This window comes from Gymnodraco acuticeps, unplaced genomic scaffold, assembly GCF_902827175.1.
Source record: "Gymnodraco acuticeps unplaced genomic scaffold, fGymAcu1.1, whole genome shotgun sequence".
NCBI lineage: Eukaryota > Metazoa > Chordata > Actinopteri > Perciformes > Bathydraconidae > Gymnodraco > Gymnodraco acuticeps.
Window position 1 is genome coordinate 2,775,667 of NW_022991180.1, and position 20,472 is coordinate 2,796,138.

General features: G+C 39.8%; 1 protein-coding gene across 6 annotated transcripts in view; it reads right to left on the reverse strand.

Annotated features, from left to right (window-relative positions):
* Positions 1-2,043: 2,043 nt before the first annotated feature.
* The window catches only part of phactr2 (phosphatase and actin regulator 2), a 57,325-nt gene continuing 38,896 nt past the window's right edge, over positions 2,044-20,472 (reverse strand). For 2 of the 6 annotated variants that reach the window (XM_034238042.1, XM_034238043.1), the window contains exons 3-13: positions 20,345-20,421; positions 19,981-20,121; positions 18,681-18,926; positions 16,469-16,994; positions 16,084-16,259; positions 15,419-15,575; positions 15,008-15,063; positions 12,573-12,634; positions 12,013-12,150; positions 10,521-10,597; positions 2,044-6,368 (exon numbers count right to left, since the gene is read on the reverse strand). In XM_034238042.1, the coding sequence (XP_034093933.1) occupies positions 6,353-6,368; positions 10,521-10,597; positions 12,013-12,150; positions 12,573-12,634; positions 15,008-15,063; positions 15,419-15,575; positions 16,084-16,259; positions 16,469-16,994; positions 18,681-18,926; positions 19,981-20,121; positions 20,345-20,421 (1,672 nt within the window). In that variant the 3' untranslated portion in view covers positions 2,044-6,352. Of the gene's footprint in view, positions 6,369-8,173; positions 8,587-9,160; positions 9,232-10,520; positions 10,598-12,012; positions 12,151-12,572; positions 12,635-15,007; positions 15,064-15,418; positions 15,576-16,083; positions 16,260-16,468; positions 16,995-18,680; positions 18,927-19,980; positions 20,122-20,344 lie in introns of those variants that run through there. The other 4 variants (XR_004571263.1, XM_034238044.1, XM_034238045.1 and 1 more) reach the window with 4 other exon arrangements.

Genomic DNA, 20,472 nt, shown 5'->3' on the forward strand with positions numbered 1-20,472 from the left:
TGTTTGGGGAGTTTATATCCAGTGTACTTCGTTTGAATGGACAGCTAGCAAGCATAGACAGTATATTTAGCCAGCATGGATGTAGCATGAATGCTTTGCTTTGTATGTCCGGGGCGGGACATTCATGTGATTGGTTGTTGGTCGCGTTGTTCGTAAAAAATCCCCAAGCTTCAGACACGCCCACCGCCAAGCGGTAACGCACGCCGCCGTGTGTAGGGGCCGTAACGGTACGTACACACAGCAGCTTTTCACAAATCTTCCACCGCTTCTCTGCCCATTGACTTTGAATGGGGATGACGTCACTTTGCCTCGCTTTTCGCCGAACTGCATTGTGGGGGAGCGAAGCGAAGATTTCCAGGATTTTCAGGATTCAAAAGTTGAGCAATGTTCAACTTTTGAAGCTGAGCTGGAAGCGTCAGCCAATTAAATCCCGTTTATGCAAATCTCCCTGCGTGTAAGCAGGGAGAACCAGACCGCAGTTCATTTCCTCATATTCCAAACGACAAATTACGGTAGCAAATCACCCGGTTCTTTACGACCAGAACTATTAACGGGATACAAACCGGAGGAACCAGGCATGGAGGGAGGTGGCAGAGACAGTGGGTGAAACTGGTAGGTTTTCGCCTGTTTGGTGAGTTTATATATATATATATTGCTCGCATAAAATCCCCGGGGTTTTTTGCTTTGTATGTCGCGGGCGGGAGATTCATGTGATTGGTTGTTGGTCGCGTTGGTCGCAAAAAATCCCCAAGCTTTCAGACACGCCCAGCTGCAAGATTTTTGAAAAGCTGCTGTGTGGACGTACCGTAAATCCGTGTGCCGGTGGCAGCCACGGACGATTCCAAAAAATCCCCGTAATTTCGAGAAAGAAAAAGAAACTTGAGTTCCTTTTGCCGTGTTCGGGTCCGTCCCGGAAACTTCTCGAAACTTGTCAGGCTCACCAATGTAGTGCCGAGAGATAGGGAGTCAGAGGCGGTGCAATGAAGGTGCAAAAGGGTACTTTATTTGAGAGCAGCTAAGGTCATGTTGTCCGGTTGCAGTCCGGGAAGAAGAGAGAGAAGCCAGGAGGGCACACAACATAGTAAACACATAACATGTCCTGTGGGAACAATACCCCCAACTGTAGTTCCATGTATGAATTATGTAACCCAGTGTATTAATAGGTGGTCACCACAATACCAAACTTAATAGCAATCTATCTAATAGTGAAAGTATTTTACTCAGAACCACAGATGTAGTTTTTGTGATGACACTGGATGAAAGTTTAGAGGATCACCAAGTCTTTAGGGGTTCATCCTTCTGGAACAATGAACTTCTCTCTAACAATTTCTCTCTGGACCAAAGTGGTAGACTGAACAACACTCCATATACCTCTGAGCCAGACCGCTTCCTTGGCGGAAAAGAAAATCCATGTGTCTCCTCTCTTGGGGAGAATCATTCGTCCTTTTGTAACCCAAGTAGAAACTCAATGAGAGCCAAAAGACCCAGCAATGTTCAAGACATATTTCTCAGGATAATTACAGTGTCATCCTCCACAATTATTCAAATACTAAGTACATGGAAGGTGATGAGAAGAGATTGAGTTAAAGGCTTTCTTCATTAAAGAAAAAAAATCTAATATCCTAGAAAGGCTTAATTGACACTAATTGCTCCACTAATGAGTTTCTAAATTGGCTCTTAAGATGTTTTACAATCGTCCTTGTGATACAAATGGAAATCCAAAAAATTGGCTCCCTATTTAATTATTGTAGGAAAACTGAAAGGAATGATGTATTTAAAGAAAAACCCTTCTGACATTGATTGTCTTTCCATTTCATGTCTCTGAATAGTGAATTAGGAAATGTAGCCTCCTGCAGTGATCAATGCAATAAAAAAAAATGCTGACATTGGCTTTGTGAATGTTAAAAGATTGTGAACAAATTACTTCCATAATAATCATGTCTCTACATTGTGCACTCCTGCATGTGCTGTATGCATCCTATTACTTCATTGATAAAGGTAAAACTGCTCATGTGACAAGAAAAAATAGGCTGACAAAATCAATGTTTTTCAATGATTCTTTATATACAAAAACAATATACACAGTCTGGACATAACAATAGCTGTGTTGGGGATATATGACATCATCCTTTGACTTCACAGATCATAAAAGAAAAAATCAATGCATTTCAATGGCTGTTTTTCAAATTGGAGGCTTAACATTGTGACTGACACTTGTGAGTCTCCAGCAAATCACTTCACCTTCCTGTGAATCGCACATGATGAAGATAAAATAACATGTTGACGATTAAAGGCTTTTGGCAGTCAGATTATGGCTCTCCGATTTGATTTGTGAATGTGATAAAGGAAGCCTCAAGAACCATCACAAGAGCAGACATCCTCAAATGTAAACATGTTCATGAACTGGTGGTAGTTCACGGTACTGCAAATAAACAGCAGCACCTGGGGAAAGTTTGTTGATGTCTGTGGATGTTTAAAACACCTCAACTGGAATTTTAGAGAAGTATTTTTTTTGTAATCTAATGGCAGGAATTCTTTGTTTGCATTAATTTCACATTATCAACAATGCAAGGGCTGTGTGGTGTGCCAACACTTTGATTTGGTCTCGATAAGGTTAATTGTGTTTATCTTGCAGCTTCATTTAAGATGAGATGAGACAGACTGCAGTCATAAACGTTTGACAGGACTCGCTCCTTGTGATTAATACTGTCTGGTTCAACCATCTGTCAATGCTCGTCCACACTAGACGCAATACCTAATTCTATACTAAAGTATGGATGTGTGCATCGGTGAACAGAATAAAAAGGGCCCCTATATGGTGACAGCCCAGACCAGCACTCCACTGTATTAAAAAGTCACCTGTGTAATAAAATAGACAACACCAGATGCAAGCAGCATATTCATGTTTACTAAGCCATGACTGGATCGAAGCTTTCCAAGTAAGACTTTTGATTGTATCTAAAGCGTTATTTATTTTTTTACAGTATTTGCTGTATTATGTTCAGCTTTATACACAAGAGGCTGATATATGTTTCTTAAGATATGTTTCTGGACGCTGTTTCCTTTATATATAGCATAGCTAAAGAGGTATGGGAGATTTGGATGGGACTATATGCTGCAAAGGGTCGAGGGTGGGAGTCGAACCCGCGCCTCTGCGGTTCGGACTCAGCATTAGTACACGGTACATAAAGAAGCTAATTTCACACTATGTGCAGACAATCAAATTAACTGTGCCCAAGCCAATGTAGTTTACATTTTCATATCCTACATTGTGCAAAGTGACCTAAGGTTATCGGAAGAAATAAATCCAACTTGAAGTCCGGAACGGATAATAAATTGCTTTTCAACTGAGTCTTCATCCATCAAAAACCTACTGCACTGCACCTGCTGACTAAAGTTGAAGTGGAGGTGGAACAGACTAGGAAATAAGCAGTGAAAAATGATTTTGTCAGTGATCTATTTAGGAAACAGGAAGGTCTGGTAACAGGACAGTCCTTGAATGAACTGTTCTCTGTATGAAGCGAACTGTTGATGTCATTATTATTGTCTGGGGATAATAAAAAAATAAGACCATTAAAATCAGAGCTTAAAACATGTACATGTTCAATTGTATCATACTGGTAGTAAAAGTGATTTCAATGTATGCACATGCTCGATATACATTATGTACAAAATAATCAATATATATAACAACATAGACATTGACATGAAGGAATACTGTTGGTTGTTTGCCATCACTGTACATCATTTCATGAGACAACCTCCGCACAGATTCAGAAGCACAAAGAAGAAATGTGTTCTTTTCAGTTACTATTGTGAATAATGACGTCATGTTGAGGTCTGTGGTCTATTGTGAGAACACACGCATTTAGACGTCAGCAAGCTCTATCTGTCAATCACTATTCAGCAAAAATATCTCCTTGACAGTTCAATGTGCTGGGGAGAAAAATCACTTTTTGTTTTTCTTCTCAAATTATTTCTTAAAATACATCTGAGAGCAAGTTATACATTCAGATTATCTGTGTTTCTACACCAACCTTTTTTTTGCGTAAGCTCAGCAAACATTCTGGCTTTCACACACAACAATAAAATCATTATTAATTGACCGCTTTTGCATTTTGCTTCAACACACACCTTAAGCAGAACATCTTAAATTGCACCGAAGGGGAACATTAAAGCATAAACAGCTTGACATCTTTATATTTAAACTCCTCACATTAAATATCAATTTAGATGTAAGAGTCTTCTTTTTAAGAGTGCAAAAGGAAATCCCATTAATAATACATAGAGCCGTTTACTAATCTCCACAATGACTGCTTAGATAACTACAACACAGAGACATTTATTTGACCTTAAATGTGAAATTAAAGGAATAGTTTAACATTTGGCGATAAGCTAACATTCACATTATTTGCCAGAAGTTAGATGAGAAGATTAATACCACTCTCATGCTCTGTGATAAAGAAAAAAGTCTACCATCACCTTTACCATTCCCCCTGCTCCCAGTGTTCATGCTAAGCTAAACTAAGCTAATCACATGCTAGTGGAATCGATCTTCTTATCCAACACAAAGCAAGAAAGTCAACAAGTGCCTTTCATCACTGGAACAATGATTTTGACTGACAATGTATTTGTTGATTATTTTCTCAAGAAATATGATTCAATTAAAAACACGTGGGTTTGCTATCCTGGCTCCAAAATGGTGGAATGAGCTTCCCATTGACATCAGGACAGCAGAAAGCTTGCACATCTTCCGGCGCAGACTGAAAACTCATCTCGTTCGACTCCACTTCGAGCGATAGAATGACTAACAAAGCACTTATATACTAATAAAGGACTGGATTACCTAAAGCTAGTTGAGTAGCACTTGAAATGTTTTGGCTCTATTTAACCTGATGTACTTATATGATTGTTTTCTTCTAGTTTGTATCTTCTTGGTCGAATGCACTTATTGTAAGTCGCTTTGGATAAAAGCGTCAGCTAAATGCAATGTAATGTAAATGTTTCATCTATAAATCATCAGAAAAAGATGCAAAATACTGAAAAACCAACCAGTATTCAGTTTGATGTCGTTTAGGGTTAAAACAAATCACAACCTCTCTAGCAATTTATTGGCAGCGTTGCTTAAAATCTGACTGAAATGACGTAGTTTTGCAAAATGTATCAATTGTTTCAGCTCTAGTCTATTTCCCAAAGTTAAACAGTTGTTCTGGTTTGAAATAGAATCAAACACATCTTCAGCGCTGGATACAAGGTGCATGTAAGGACAAGATTGAAAAAGGACCACTCTCCTGCGTATCTACCGCGGGCTGACAGCTTAAATGCAAAAGCATGTTCGAGGAAATGGAAAATAAAGTACTTCTTTGAGAGGACTGTACTTTGCTTAGAGGTGAAACTGAGCATTGTTTCTCTATTCATAAAACCATCAAAGGGAATCTGCCAGATGAAATCACTGAAATAAGAAGATTAACATTTAAAATGTCTGCTTTTTCTTTGGAGGTCAAAGCTTAAAGTGGATCCAACAGCAAGTCGAGCACTTTGTGACCAGGCACTAAAATACTCAACACAATACATATGATGGTACATGATCAGTGTGTATCATCAGGAGGACTGCTGAGGGATTACCATTGGCCAGAGCTGGAGTCATTTCCATTGCACTTCACTGTGAGGGCCTCAGGTGCCGAGCAACCCGCCATCTTTAGCCATTATAAATATAACACTCGCAGATTATTCTTCATCTATATACACATCTTCATCCTCACTCTCTATAACTCTTATGATATAATGCCCTCTAGTGGCCATATACTTTAAATATGTCTATGAATTGAACTGCAGTATTTCAGATACAGCGCCAAGAGGCCCTCTCCTTCCATCTGATCTATGACAAAGGCACTGACATCAGCACATAATCACTGCCGTTTCCTGCTCTGTGAGGATGTCCTTATATGGACATTTGGCAGCTTCATGACAAGGCATACCTCGGCCAATACACAAACCATTGAGTACAATTAAGCCACATTCACTGCTAAGAGGGTCATCATTTCCCCCCCCTGGGACTTCTCATGACACATCCTGAAGTGAAACAAAAACAAATATACTAGCAGGTTTTGGCTATCTACAATAAATAATCTAATCCGAGCGCTATACACACTACTGGTCTTCTGACTGTAGATATGTGCAAATGTTTCACTGGTGTCCATGATGGCCGAGGCCTTAAGACACACCTGTAGCCGTCACCAAAGACATAAGTACATAACATCAGGTGCACGAGGGTCCCCAAGCAGAGTGAGCTGTCCTGCAGGGAGCCGTGCACGAGAGCTTGTGCTGCTGACGTCCAACTGGCAGAGAGCACTTAGGGCCGATGGAATCTGGAGAAAAAAACAATACACAAACAGTCTTAGTTCATTAAAAAGCAACACACATGCACAGTTTAAAATTACTCAATCAATAGAAATCACATGTGTAGTTGCTGTCAACGCAGAGATAGTCATTTAGGGTTTTATGGGTTGCAATCAAATTACACTTAAATTGTTTGTGATTAATCTTCCCATAAAGTTGTGTTAAGTGAAAGCCCTGAACCACATCGAGAAAAAATATTTAGCAGGTGCTTAAAAAGCAGAAGGATAAGAACCTGCACATCATTTAATAATCCAGTAATACATTCAATGATCTACTGCTGCCACAATTTCATCTGATATGGATTTTTACCAGGCAGAGACACTTCTTAAACACCTGCCTTCACAATGTATCGTGTGCTGCAGTGTATTGCTTTAGACTAGAGAATGAAAATGGTCTGATGATTTTTCTGTTCTCTTTTTTTGTGATGAAGATGAATGATGTAGATTCTGCAGGAATAGATTAAGGTGATATTGGTTTCACTTAATATTATGGAATACAAAAGATATGGTAAGATTATATTGTGTTTATCCCTTGGGGACATTGATGTGCAGCAGTTGCAATAAAAAAGGGGGGAAAGTGCAACATAATAATAACATTAGGGTGAAAATCCCAAATAAATGATATACAATATAAGGTAAACAGTTTGGATAATACAAATATAAACAGGATAATGTTAACAGTGTTTGTATTCTATTTTTGTATTGGAAAGCTGTTCTTTAGGACTTTCACGCTCACAAATCAAAAGATATTGGCGAAACTATGCAATGTAACACATATTGAGCATCTTCTACTCAAAGTAAAGCCACCATATTAACTGATTTGAGTCAAACAGAGTTCATTTGGAAAAATATATTTGACTCAAATGTGTATCACTTTTTACTGGTGGATTAAACCCCTCTGCCACACAGATTTAATAACATACGAGAGCGTGAAACTGCACTTTATTGCCAATCAATGGCGGAGGCTAATGAACTGGAGCAGCAGACGCAGGTGTGTATATCATCATAACTTTACTGTTGGAGGAAATGTCTTCTGAGGACAAGAGTCGTATAAATATTGATCAATGTGATGTAATAAAACAGTAGGATTTACGGTGATACATTACTAATGAAGCAGGAGCATAGACTGTATATATAAATGGATGTAGTGTCCGTCATGTCACCCATACGTTTCTGCAGAGTTGCTGTGAAGCCCGAAGCAAAAAGTCAAAAACAAAACGTATAGAAAGACCAATCTTTATTTTCAGGTGACTCTTCTTTTAAATGAAACCTTCAGACATGAGATATGATTTTCCAGTAATAGTATTGACAATCTAAAAAGACTGAGCAACTCAACAGCTAACTTTACATTTCTTATTGTCTAAAGCAGTGGTTCTCAAATGGGGGTACGCGGACCCCTAGGGGTACGTTGAAGTACTGCAGGGGGTACGTGAGATTTATTTTATGTTAATGAAAAAAAAAAAAAAGTAACGAAGTTTGAGCAGTGTGGGTTTTATATTAACAGAGTTACACATATTTCAAAACGTGAAGTGTAATAACTGCAGTGGCCTTCCTGTCACTGAGAATAACAAAGATCCTCAGTGAAGCACAAGCCCATGTTTCGCACTAAATTGTAAGTACAACTTATTAAAAAGATCAGTTAAATGCAACTAATGTCGTCTTAGTGTTATTGCATGATGTTAAAATTGGTTTGCCATGAATTTAGTGATGAATTGTAAACATTTGAAATGTAGCATTTAAGTGTTTCTCAGTTACAAGGTTGTTGTTTTAATAAATCAGACACTGATGGTGCAGCACTGTACTGTACCTCTTTATATAGGCATTTCTTCCATAACAAATTGTTTTTGCGCTGATCAGGGGGTACTTGGCTGAATTTTTTTTTCAAAGGGGGTACATTATTGAAAAAAGTTTGAGAATCACTGCTCTAAAGCATTTGTTACACTAATTTTTTTCCCTCTCATATTCACAGTGTGAACGGATTGAGACAGCATGGTGTCCAGAGAGCTGCAGGGACTTCAGGGAGAAACCTCAGTGTGATGGACGGCCTGTCTGTGCCGGAGAGGACTGAGGTAGAGAGGGCTTTCCTCTGTGAGAATGACCAGGATTAATTTTCCTCGTGGATGTTCTTCTTGACCCTCGGAGAAGGAGAAAGTGGTGAGGCAGTCGTGGCTTTCAGGCATGTCCTTTCCTAAGAGAAATTACAAGAAACATAAAACATGACATTATTGCAGAGCAAGTGTTTTATTTATGAAAGAGGTGTGTTTGTGCGTTTAGATATAATAATTTTTTTATTGTAATGTATTTTTTTAAATGTCAACAGTGAGCTACAAAGATAATCAGATTATGAATGAACAGTATGAAGTTCATCAACATTAAAATATATTTTATTATCAAAATAATATTTAACTGTTATCAAAACTTAGTGCAACCGTAGTTTCTTGCTCTGTTCGGCTGTCTCACTGAAATAATCACTTTTACCACATACACAATATAAAGAGATAAATAGTAGCAATTCTTACTATGTGTTAAATAATTGTTTTCTTCAATACATTGAAATAAGAAAGTTGACAAAAGTAATGTTGCTTGTTAGCATCTAAAATGTAACCTTTTGCATGCAAAGAACCTTCAACTGCATTGATGTGAAGGTGATCTAGCATGAGGTAAAGTTGAATTGAATGTATATCAGTGTATTATAGTCAATACTTCATCTTTTTAAAATGTTTCTCGATTCTTTGTACAGTATGAAAAAAGGGTATTTGTACCTTGGAGTATGTGCTGAAGTCCACTTCTGTCTCACTCTCTGGTCCAGCCTGTCTGGATCACCTAGAGGAGACTTAAAACAAACAGATATATGTAAAGTAACATGTGTTGGTTACAAGCTTATGTACATGCAAACAATACAACTTATTCTCTTCTGTTGAACATGTTGGATTGAGTCTAGTCAGGATCCTTTTTATTTGACTGACTTGGAAGAACAAATGTAATGCAATGTATAAGCAATAATTTCCTTGTCCCTGAAGACCTGACTACGCTATTCATCGTCCTTAAATGCAGGCATGTTACATATTCACGATCTACAGCCACAATAAGTCAGTTTCTCGAGTGTTACAATAAAATAAATAGTAAGCATTGGTAATAACATTTATTAAATCAACATTTGGGTTTGTTCGTTTAATATGATGGTAACGTTAACTCACTAGCAAACTAACTAATACGAGGATGACCTTATTTTACCTCACACAGAAGCCTTTTGTTCTACAGTACAATCCCTCTTAATGATTAACACTTCTCTATTATGTTTTAACTTGGATGCTACGGATTGCATCGTTAGCACTTATGTAGCTTTTTCTCGCTCAAATGCTAACCCAAGTCTAAACATTCACGTTAGCTCAATACAAACAGTAAGAAATAATGTGCTTGAATTTCACTTACCGAAGAAACCGCATTCATGGACGGTATGTTAAGTCCGATATTTACATGAAGAACACTCCACCAGGCACCAACACAACACGTCTAGGGCTGCAACTAACAACTATTTTTTCCCACGCACGCTGTTGAAGATTTTAGTCGGACCGTGCTTCGAAGGCAAAACAATGTTTTTTTTTCTCAGAGTGATGTAGACAGCTCCGCAAACAGAGAGTAACAACATAGACCCAAATAATCGATAACTGAATTCGTTGCCAACTTTTTTAGCAAACTATTTTTATCGATTCGTTTTTGCAGCCCTATACACGTCCAAGTTCAAGTTGTGTTCCCCGGATCAGCCGAGCAGCTGAGCCCCTGTAGCAGCCTGGAGCTAATGGAGCAGAGACAGAAAGCTAGGAGCAGCAGTCACAGCAGAGACCTGAACCATTGCAGGTGGAAATCTAAGTATATCCAGAATATGTTTTTTTGGATCCAGGCTAGAAACATGATTATTTCTGCTGTGAAGTTGGGCATTTTAACATGGGGGTCTATGGAAATAGCGCTTTTCTGCATCCATCCCCTATCGGCCACAAGATGAACTGCGGTTTGTGGCGCTTCCTTATCGGCTTCACGGCTCTGCCCCAGAGTTTGCCGCTTGAGAACGGGAGTTAGTGGCACACCTGACTAAATGGTGGAGGTCATTGACCCCTGGCGTACCTGGTGAACTGTTTGCTGTCTTCATGAACCGCCATCTCACGGCTCTTAAACTCGTTCAGCTCCTTACGGATAGCAGCCTGAGGGAAGAACACACACACACACACACACACACACACACACACACACACACACACACACACACACACACACACACACACACACACACACACACACACACACACACACACACACACACACACACACACACACACACACACACACACACACACACACACACACACACAATGATAAAATGCACCTAGCAGGACAAGGCCACCTGTTCCCCTAACCCACACACTCACAACACATCCAGAAAGCTAATACACAGCTGTGTGTTCTACTGTCTGTTTTTATAAAACACCATCAATAATTGAATATAGAACTATTGTATTCAGAAAGTAAATAACAAACTCTTAAAGGTGGGGTATGTAATTTTGGAGAAACCAGCTCGAGTGCGCTATAATTTGAAAATACACAAGCGGAAAAAATCTGCCACTTCCTCACAGAGCCCCTCCTCCAACACACACAAACGTGCACATGACCAATGAGGGCACGAGATAAGTTTGTGCACAGATGGAAGGCTGACAGGCAGGTAGGCCATCCAGTTATTTTAGCCGGGCCGGCTCAGATGATTGGTCGTGCTTTATACAGTACTACGGCTTCCACAGATGACATTTTTGTATGCATTTATTGTCAAAGGAAGCATTTAATATATTCATTGCTATCGGGATGTTAAGAGCATTCCATGGAATATAACAAAAAGTGTTTCTGAAATAAATTAAATACCCCAACTTTAAGTGTTATTAAACTATATATGAAATCCTAACTATTGATGAGCTTGTTGCAGTCATTCTCTTTCGTCTGTCAGGGTTTAGTGATCAGGAGGTATATTAGTTGTGATTTCTGTATGATTTGTAGTTCTTAACATCAACAGCAGAGGGCATGCTTGACATAAAAACTGCCCTCCAACCCTGAGGGCCTTTATCCTTCTATGAGGTTTTGCAAGACATGAGGACCTTTGAACAGGAGCTATGGTGCATGCACTACAATTCTTTCTGACACATGTTTCATCTTGCATGTGGGCAAGTGATCAAAAATATATAGTGTGTACTTTATATTTTATCATGTATCTTAATACATCAAGCCAGTTCCATAAGAATACATTCTTCGGAGTCCTATTTGTTGTTTATTACAACAGTAATATTATCCTTATATAATAAATATAAGGATTATTATTATTATTATAGTAATGCCCACAGTTTTGAAATGATAAACTTAACAAATGCATAAAGGCAAATGTTCAAGTGTCTTTTGTCAATGCAGTGACATCCTTTAACCACTTAAAGTTGCATTTAGAGGCCGATCTAAATCTTAATCTAACAATTAAAAAAAATGATGGACACGGACTAATACTTACATAAAAAAGTGAAACAGTAATCATCTATTAACCAATAAATCAAGGTTTTACAATGCAGCATATTCAGTTAAGCACCTTGTCGGAGGGAGTAAGCCGGGTCCAGGGTTTGTCCGCCCGCCGGTCATAATCCTTGGCGTCCGTTACCTCCACATACTCGTTGAAACGAAGGATCCTGCGGGCCACGAGCTCTGCGACTGTAGGCCTCACACTCAGCTACACATACAGAGGAAGAAGCACATTAACATCAAGAACAGTCTTCTCAGTTAAAGTCAAACAAGCTGGTCATGCTCTGTATTTATTATGTAAACATTTTTTTCATGTGAGCATATGTTAATTTCCCAAGAGCTGCAAAGGAAGAATACTCCACAGTTTCAAAAGTGTTAGCTCCATTTGTGACCACTAGAGGGGCTGTTATGTTCACATAAGTATCTTTTCTGCACATCAGCCAAAAGGTGGAGCAAAACACATTAGCAGCTAAATATAGACTGTCTCCGTCCTATCTGATCTTTGTAATGTGTGTGTGTGTGTGTGTGTGTGTGTGTGTGTGTGTGTGTGTGTGTGTGTGTGTGTGTGTGTGTGTGTGTGTGTGTGTGTGTGTGTGTGTGTGTGTGTGTACTTGTGTGTGTTTACAGTACCTTTCTGGAGAGTCTCCTTTTAATCTCTTGCCTGGCTTCTTGCTCCTCAGATTCATTTTTTTCTGCACGCAGAGAAGCAACAGAGTCATTTCACACCTACAGTACTGTGTCTGCAAGAGCCTCTGCTCCTATTTATAACAGCAAGATGTGATTCGCCATACAAGCGTGGCCATCCATGGCTGTAGAGTGGTGTGATGCCTGAACATAAACAACAGCTAAAGGGGATATATGTATTCAGATTTTTTCAAGAGAGAGAATAAATCATATTAGTAATGCATTCTCTCCTGTGGCGTCTTCATGGATATTTATTATATTCTCTACACTCACACTCAATCACTCAATGCATTAAGGCGTGGTTGAGAATATCTGCTCAAACTAAGCATCAGAAAGGGGAAGGAAAAAGGATTTAAACTAATTGGCATGGTTGTTGGTGCCAGACAAACTGGTTTTGAATATTTCAGAAGCTTCTGACCTACATGGATTCTCACGCACAACCACATCTAAAGTTAACAGACACAAAGATAAAATATCTAGATTTTAAACCTCTAAAACGAGGTCAAAGGAGCAGGTTGTACTGATTTGAGCTGATACAAAGGCAACAGTGACTCAAATAACCGTGTTATCACAAAGGAAAGCAGAAGAGAACACAAAGATGTCAAACATTAAGCAGATGGAAGCTGAAACTGAAGCTACAATTGGCCAATTAAAGAATGAGGAAATGGGGCCTTGTCTGAAAAATATTGATTTCTGCTGCTACACTCACAGGGTAGGGTAAGCATTCGGTGTAAACAGCATGGAAGGATGGATCCATACTGCATTGTACCATCAACGGAAGCTGGGGATACTTTTTTGGGCAAACTTTGGCTCCGAAATTGACACAATTTATCATTTATACGTCACAGCGTATATGAGTATTTCTGCCCTTGTCCGTATGGGCAACCAATCTTCTGATGGCTACTTTTAGCACAATACACACCATTACATGTTTACATCATCTAAAACTAGTTTGTTTTAACATAGAAATGTGTTTACTGAACTCAAGTGATGTTCATTCATTAGATGCTGGCCTCATTCTGCTGGTGTTGACCACGTAGTATCAAGTAAGTATCAACACCTTCAGATGGATGCCATGCACTGAAGTTGCAAACCAACTGGTTGCAAAATCTTGTTATGAAGATGTGTCAGTAGATCAGTATCACATCCTGGCCGTTTAGCAGCTGTTGTGTATTTAATGCGTTCAGTTACAGCCTCAAGTAACTGATAGTGTTCATTCATGGATAACATGTCATTTCAAAGGGATAAACTTGATCAAAACAATGATCAGATATATTTTAAAGTCATGTTATACCTGTTGGGTTATGCCATAGTTGTTTGGACATACCTTAGATATAATCAACAGTTTCAGAGTTTTGCTTTTAATGTGTTGTATCCAACACAAACTGGTGATTGTTGTTGGTTGCTATTTTTTGTGTGTTTTCCACTTAGCAATAAGCATATTATATTCAGTCTTTAGTAGGAGAAAAAGCAGTTTGAACTGGTTTGTATAGGCCAAGAGCAAAACAAGTTATTACCCAATATACTTAGCTGAAAGCCTTCTTTTTGGTCTCAGAAATGCAAAGTTGGCATAATAAGCAATCCTGCTAACCCTCTAGCAGAATGATTTAAGTCCTGCTTGGTAGTAGAACACATATTTATTGACTATTTGACAGTAATTTTATCAGGGTAAGTGTGTATTGTGCAAAATACAGCCCTACTAAGTGACCTGAACTAACTTGACTTTTATTAACGCAGTATACTAGTCCGTAAACTCACTTTTGATCCAGCCTGTGAAATAATACAGACCTCAGTGTGACACAGCTTCTAATAGACTGTAACTCATAATTTAGACGGGCATATCTGTGTCATCTCTTTGCTTAATGAAGCACGCAAGTCGGTATCTGGCAATTTGTTGCAGCCACAGCTGGAACACCACAAAACCTGTTATAACTTAAAACATCTTTTCTTTATCAGATATGAAACTTTATGTCATAAGGACACACGATATTGGTGTTGCAATCATCAGTTATTCCTGCCTTTTATTTGTGCGAAAAATGGACATAAAAACAGCTTTGCAGAAAATAAAGTCAGGATTGGATGGACATTTTATTATTCACTATTATCAAATCTAGCTGTTTATAGTATACAATTGTATTAATTGTAATCCCCCAACAGTTATTTTGCCAGATTTTATTTTTCTATTTTGAGCTAATTCTATGATAGATGATCATACAGTATGTTGTGACAGTACTTCATACTTTTATCTGGTGTCTTTTTATGTATTACGTTCATAATATTGCAATAGCTTAAAGAAAAGAAAAAGTTTCTAAACATGATGACACCCTAGAAAAGCTGCATTACATCACCCCTCAGTGTTATAGTGTATTTCAGAAACTCACGCTTGAGGATGTTTCTCTGCTCCAGCTCGTCTGTGCTGGGTCTTTGGCTCAGGCGCCTGAAAAGAGAAAACTGTGTTCACGTACTTCCTTACACGCAGCTGATAAGAAATCATTCAAACATAACACTGACTTCAGAATAACACACATCAATTATAACAGTTACATTTGGGAAAAAACATAATTATTTCACACCCTCTTCTTGTTGCTAATCCAAGTGCTGTTTGCCACCAGCCTTTCTGCCTCGTCTGGTAGTAAACTTAAGAACATTTTTTTTTTAACTTATAAACCGCCCACAACTACACCATAAAACGGTTAACAGTCTCTCTTATTACCCTAAAGCCCTGCCAAATCCAATATGAAAATTCACACCTAGCTACAGTTTCACAGCATGGTGAGTGTGTGAGTGTGTACCTGACTAGTTTGGAGCCAATCATCTGGCGGAACTCACTTCTCTCCATCTCAGAGCTCCGCGGCAGAATGTTTTTCTCCTCCAGCTCTCTCTGGCTGGGTCTGTTCCCGAGCTTGATGTTCAGGGTGTCTCGTCGGCGGATCTTAATGGCCAGGGGGCCTGGAACAGAGACATAGAGCTAGTCAAAGGCTTGTAAATGCCTTAAAAAACCTGCATCATGTTCACATCAACTGCTAGCTCAGATTAGCCTATAGCTAATCACACATCTAATCATTTATCATCAACTATCACAACACCTTCAAAGTGAATATGTTCTGTTTTTCCTGGTTGAAAGCTCAACTGAACCCTCAATGATACTTAAAACGCTAATTCATACCACAAACTTCAGGTGAACAACTTTGAATTGTTGGAATATAAGAGGAGCCTAATAAACTGGTCAGTGTAAAACCATCAATCACTTCAATTGTAATTCAAACCAAGAGCTGCTTGGGTCTCTCTAGTTTGTACGCTGCTTTTACAAAACTAATAGCATATGCTTGTGAAATACCAAACACAAGCACCCACACGTGACAGTCGATGTGTCACGAGGAGCTTCTCTAAAATGTTTGTGCTACAGGCATTTTCCTGTGTTCCTGTTGTGTGATGCTTAACAAAACTCATGCCGTACTGGTTGTGTACTCGTCTTCCTCCTCATCTTCCTCCTCATCGCGGTACAGGATTGGTCCATCAGAGTCAGAGTCGCTAGTTGTGCTGTATCTCGGCCGATCGGGGATCACCGTCACTTCGGCTTTCTCTGTGTTCACAGTGAGGCCCTGTGTCCTTTCTGACTGGCCCTCTGCAGACCTGCGGGGAACGACAAAGAAACAAATACTGAGAAATGTTAAGCTGTAAATGTTAATACTTGTAGTTATTTTCACACACAAACTATTGATATATTGCCAGTATTGACTGTTAAGACCAGCAATGTCCTATAGAATGATCAGAACTGACATTCGGAGAACACGAATGTGAGGAATGTTTCACCAACTCTCATGGCCTCGCTACATTTTTACCTGGGGCTGTTCTCCACTGCAGACTCGGTTTCTCGTGTCTTCTTTTCTTCCTCTCCTCCCTCCCCTCCTGTTCTCCCCCGTTTCTCCCCTTGTAATTTGTTGCCCATCTCTCCTTCAGTGAACGAAGTGTCCTCTGTGGCACCGTTGATATGGGGAGAATGGGCAGTGGACTCAGAGGCCACACCCTTTTGTGTCTCCTCACCAGCAGTGGAGCATTTGGGAGCAGATTTAGGCTCTCCAGCCGGTTGAGAGGCAGCCTGAGATCCCTCTGTGTTACTGCCTGAGGCTTTAGAGGAGGCATGCTTGGTTTCTGAGGAAAATGACGAGCTTTTTAACTGCCCGGGGGTGCTAGGAGTCTCTGCGGGGGCCTTTTGAGGTACGGAGGAAGAGCTGTTTGATTTCCGGATGTTCCTTGCATTAGTCCCCCCAGTTTCTGATCCACCGTCTTTGGACGCACGAGAACGAGGGGTGGTGGCGGGGGCGGTTTTTGTCGTGGATCCTGTCTTCTTTGGCTGGGTGGATTTGTCTGAGAAGAAGCCGGAGCAAAAGAGAAAGAGAAAGAGAGAAGGGTAATATTAGACTTTTTTGTCTGTAGGTGTTCCAGTTTCCTCCAACAGGAAAACGTGCAGGTTTTGTAAACATAAACTCAATGTCTGCTGGTGTGTATACATATTCTGTGTCTTACATATTTACTTTAAAGTCCAACAATGATGACATTGAGTCCTCCTTTTTCCATTAGAACTGTTTTGGTTGTCTTAAATGTACTGTTCATATCAATGTTATTATTAAAAAAGGAGGAAAAGGGGCTTTGGGGAAATGTTTCTTTTGTCTCAGTTGGCTGTGTTTCACTGACAGCCGCCTGCAGGCTTGGCTCCGGTGGGGGAACGAGGGAAAAAGTTGTGAAACTTGCGCTGAAGCAAACAAATCATGGGCAGAAATATAATCGTTTGGTTTCTACATTTTACTAAAAGGAAAACTTAGAACCGGTGATTTACTGAACAGATATGTATGAAAGAGTAACTTTAATTTCATTAAGTAGGGCTGTGACATAATCCATCATTATTGATTACATAATAAATGCAACCTTTGATGTTTAGGCTATAAAAACATTCAGATTTGTATGTCCTTGACAAATCCATTAAAAGGCTTATCATTTTGTCCCAAATCTACAGTATATGGGCATAACAAATGTTATCTAGTTCAATGCAGTAATGATTGCACCAATAATATTTCAGTATTAGAATTAAAGTTTCTAAATGCATCATCAAAATGCAAAAAATGTAGATGACCAAAGGGAATACTGACTGTAGCTCTGTGTTGGTGAAAGCAGCCCGAGGAGGGGTGTTTAATTACTAAGAACACTAGTGAAACACATTTTTTCACACGTCTCCAGTCACTAAAAATAAAATGCACAAATGCGTTTTCAGAAAAGACTGCATGAAAAGCACAGTAATATTCTGACTCTTGGCTGCTTAGCTCAAGCATGCTGCAAGTAGTGTACACACACACACACACACACACACACACACACACACACACACACACACACACACACACACACACACACACACACACACACACACACACACACACACACACACACACACACACACACACACACACACACACACACACAGAAGGGATACATGGATGAACAGTGATGATCATGCCCTAGCATCATGCCTTCAATCAAAACCACAGGAGCTTGACAGAGACCATGTTATGCTACACTGACCTCAGTCACACTCATGTGCTCTCTCACACACACACACACACACACACACACACACACACACACACACACACACACACACACACACACACACACACACACACACACACACACACACACACACACACACACACACACACACACACACACACACACACACACACACACACACACACACACACACACACACACACACACACACACACACACAGAGGTTGTATTGTCCATTTACAGAGCTGAGGAAAAAAAAACACATTTCCACTTCTGCTTTCTCAGAAACAGATATCATAAACCCTTGCTCACATTTACTCACTTGACCTGAAATACCTTCTGGTTATAAAAGGACAGTTTCAAGAGGGAGGGACGGGGAATTCTATCAATAAGCTTGACTCACTAGTTTCAGACGGCTCTCTTTATTCTATTTAATAGTGTAACAGGCACAGTTTCCATGCAGGGAGGCAAGCAGCTAGCCGAACTTACCAATCACACGACTAGTGGTGGTAGTGCTCCGCGGGTTAGCTTTAGCCTGAGTGGACGTGCCTGTCTTGCCTGTGGTTTTAGTAGTCTTTTTATTCCCCGAAGCACCCTCCCTGTGCTTGGTGGTGGCTGCAGTGCTACCCGCAGGTTTGGAAGGAGCCGGCAGAGTGGCGCTTTGCTGTCTTTGTTTTTGCACATCTCGAGGTCTCACCTGCTTTCCCCGGGCGAGGGGTTTAGGGGCGGACCTCTCTGAGCAAATCAGTGGAAACAGGAAGGTTTTGAGATGTTAAAAAAGGGATTAAAAGCAAGAAAGAAGATGCAGATCGGATTCAGAAATGGTTATTTAGTCAAGCAAAGAAAGAGAATGGAAGATAAGAGGTGATTAGGACAGAGCTGACGATGTTAGTCTTGTAGTTTTGCTACAAATGAAGGATGTATCAAGCTTGGAATATGTTAGATAAAATGTACAGATTGACCTTCCCTACCCTTCACCATGAAGGCATGTGTGTTCTGTTACTATATTAGCAGTGTGTGTTCCCTTTGCATTTCTGCTTATCGACAAATGGACAAACAAATGGCTCTGAGCTCAATGCTAACAGGGTTGAAATGAGCACAGCGCAACACTTAAGCATCAGACAGAAGCACAGTGGCTGCCTCCTGAGGGAGAGGGAGGCATTAGCAGAGGGCTGCTGCTGGGTTTAGACTGAGAATGCCTGCTGCATAATGGGAATATCTATCTGAACACATTAGACTCTGTCAGAGATCCCACAGAGGATTTCATATCAGCCAGAAACATGCTGCCAGCCGGTACAAATGCATTCCCCGAAAGAGGGGGGAAAGACTTCGAAGCAACAAACATCTAAAAAAAGCTGCAACAATTAGTTCTAAATTATAAATAGTATCTTCGTTGAACTGGACAGAAAATATCCCAGAAAAGAACCTTTGAACTTGGAGCCTTTTATGCTTCAGGTGTCAAAGTTCTTCATAGATAGAAGCTGAAGAGAAAGAGCCTCTTTCTTACTCTTTTTTCATTTGTATTTTGCCCCCGACCATTCTTTCTTTTCTGTCCAGGTATAACAAACTTGAACATATCGGGAACTTATTGGGGGCTTTTATATTGTATAATGTATGCTTAGTTCTAAGTGTTATTCCTTGGATAATTGTTCCGGTATTATAGATAGAATTGGAGGATGAAACCTCAATTCAATGGATAACTAGTACAGAGTTCCTATAGTAAAGTCTCCAAGTAGTCTTATATTACAGGACACATACCAAAGGCTGGCGTTTGGCCTCCATTAGTTACCTGTTTTCTTTTCAGTGCTGGCGGGCCCGGTGGCCTGCTCCTCCAGCGCCGTTTCTGGAGACTCAATGTCAACTTTGACCTCTTCTGATGTCACACTTGATGTGGCATGGCCATTCTGGTTTTCACTGCTGATTGGTTCCTCTAGAAAAGGTAAAACATTATTAACAGTGAAACCGAGCAGCTAGAAAGCAAGTCCAAACACAGTTTAAGTGGCCACAGGAAACTATATTCATATTTGACAGCTGAAATTTAAAGTGTGAAGGACAGTGTTCTGTATTGTATAATGATAATAAAGCTGAACATTGCACCTTGGATACGTTGCAATAATGAAATGAACAACATGTGAATGAATGATCAGGCAAACCTTGGTCAATAATCAGAACTCCTTTCTTGATGAGCTCCTCCCTCGTTTGTCTGGTGGAGATTTTTCTCTCTAGAACTGAATAAAAGACAAGATCAAAGCCTTTGTTTAGTCTCATAGCTGAAGCAATA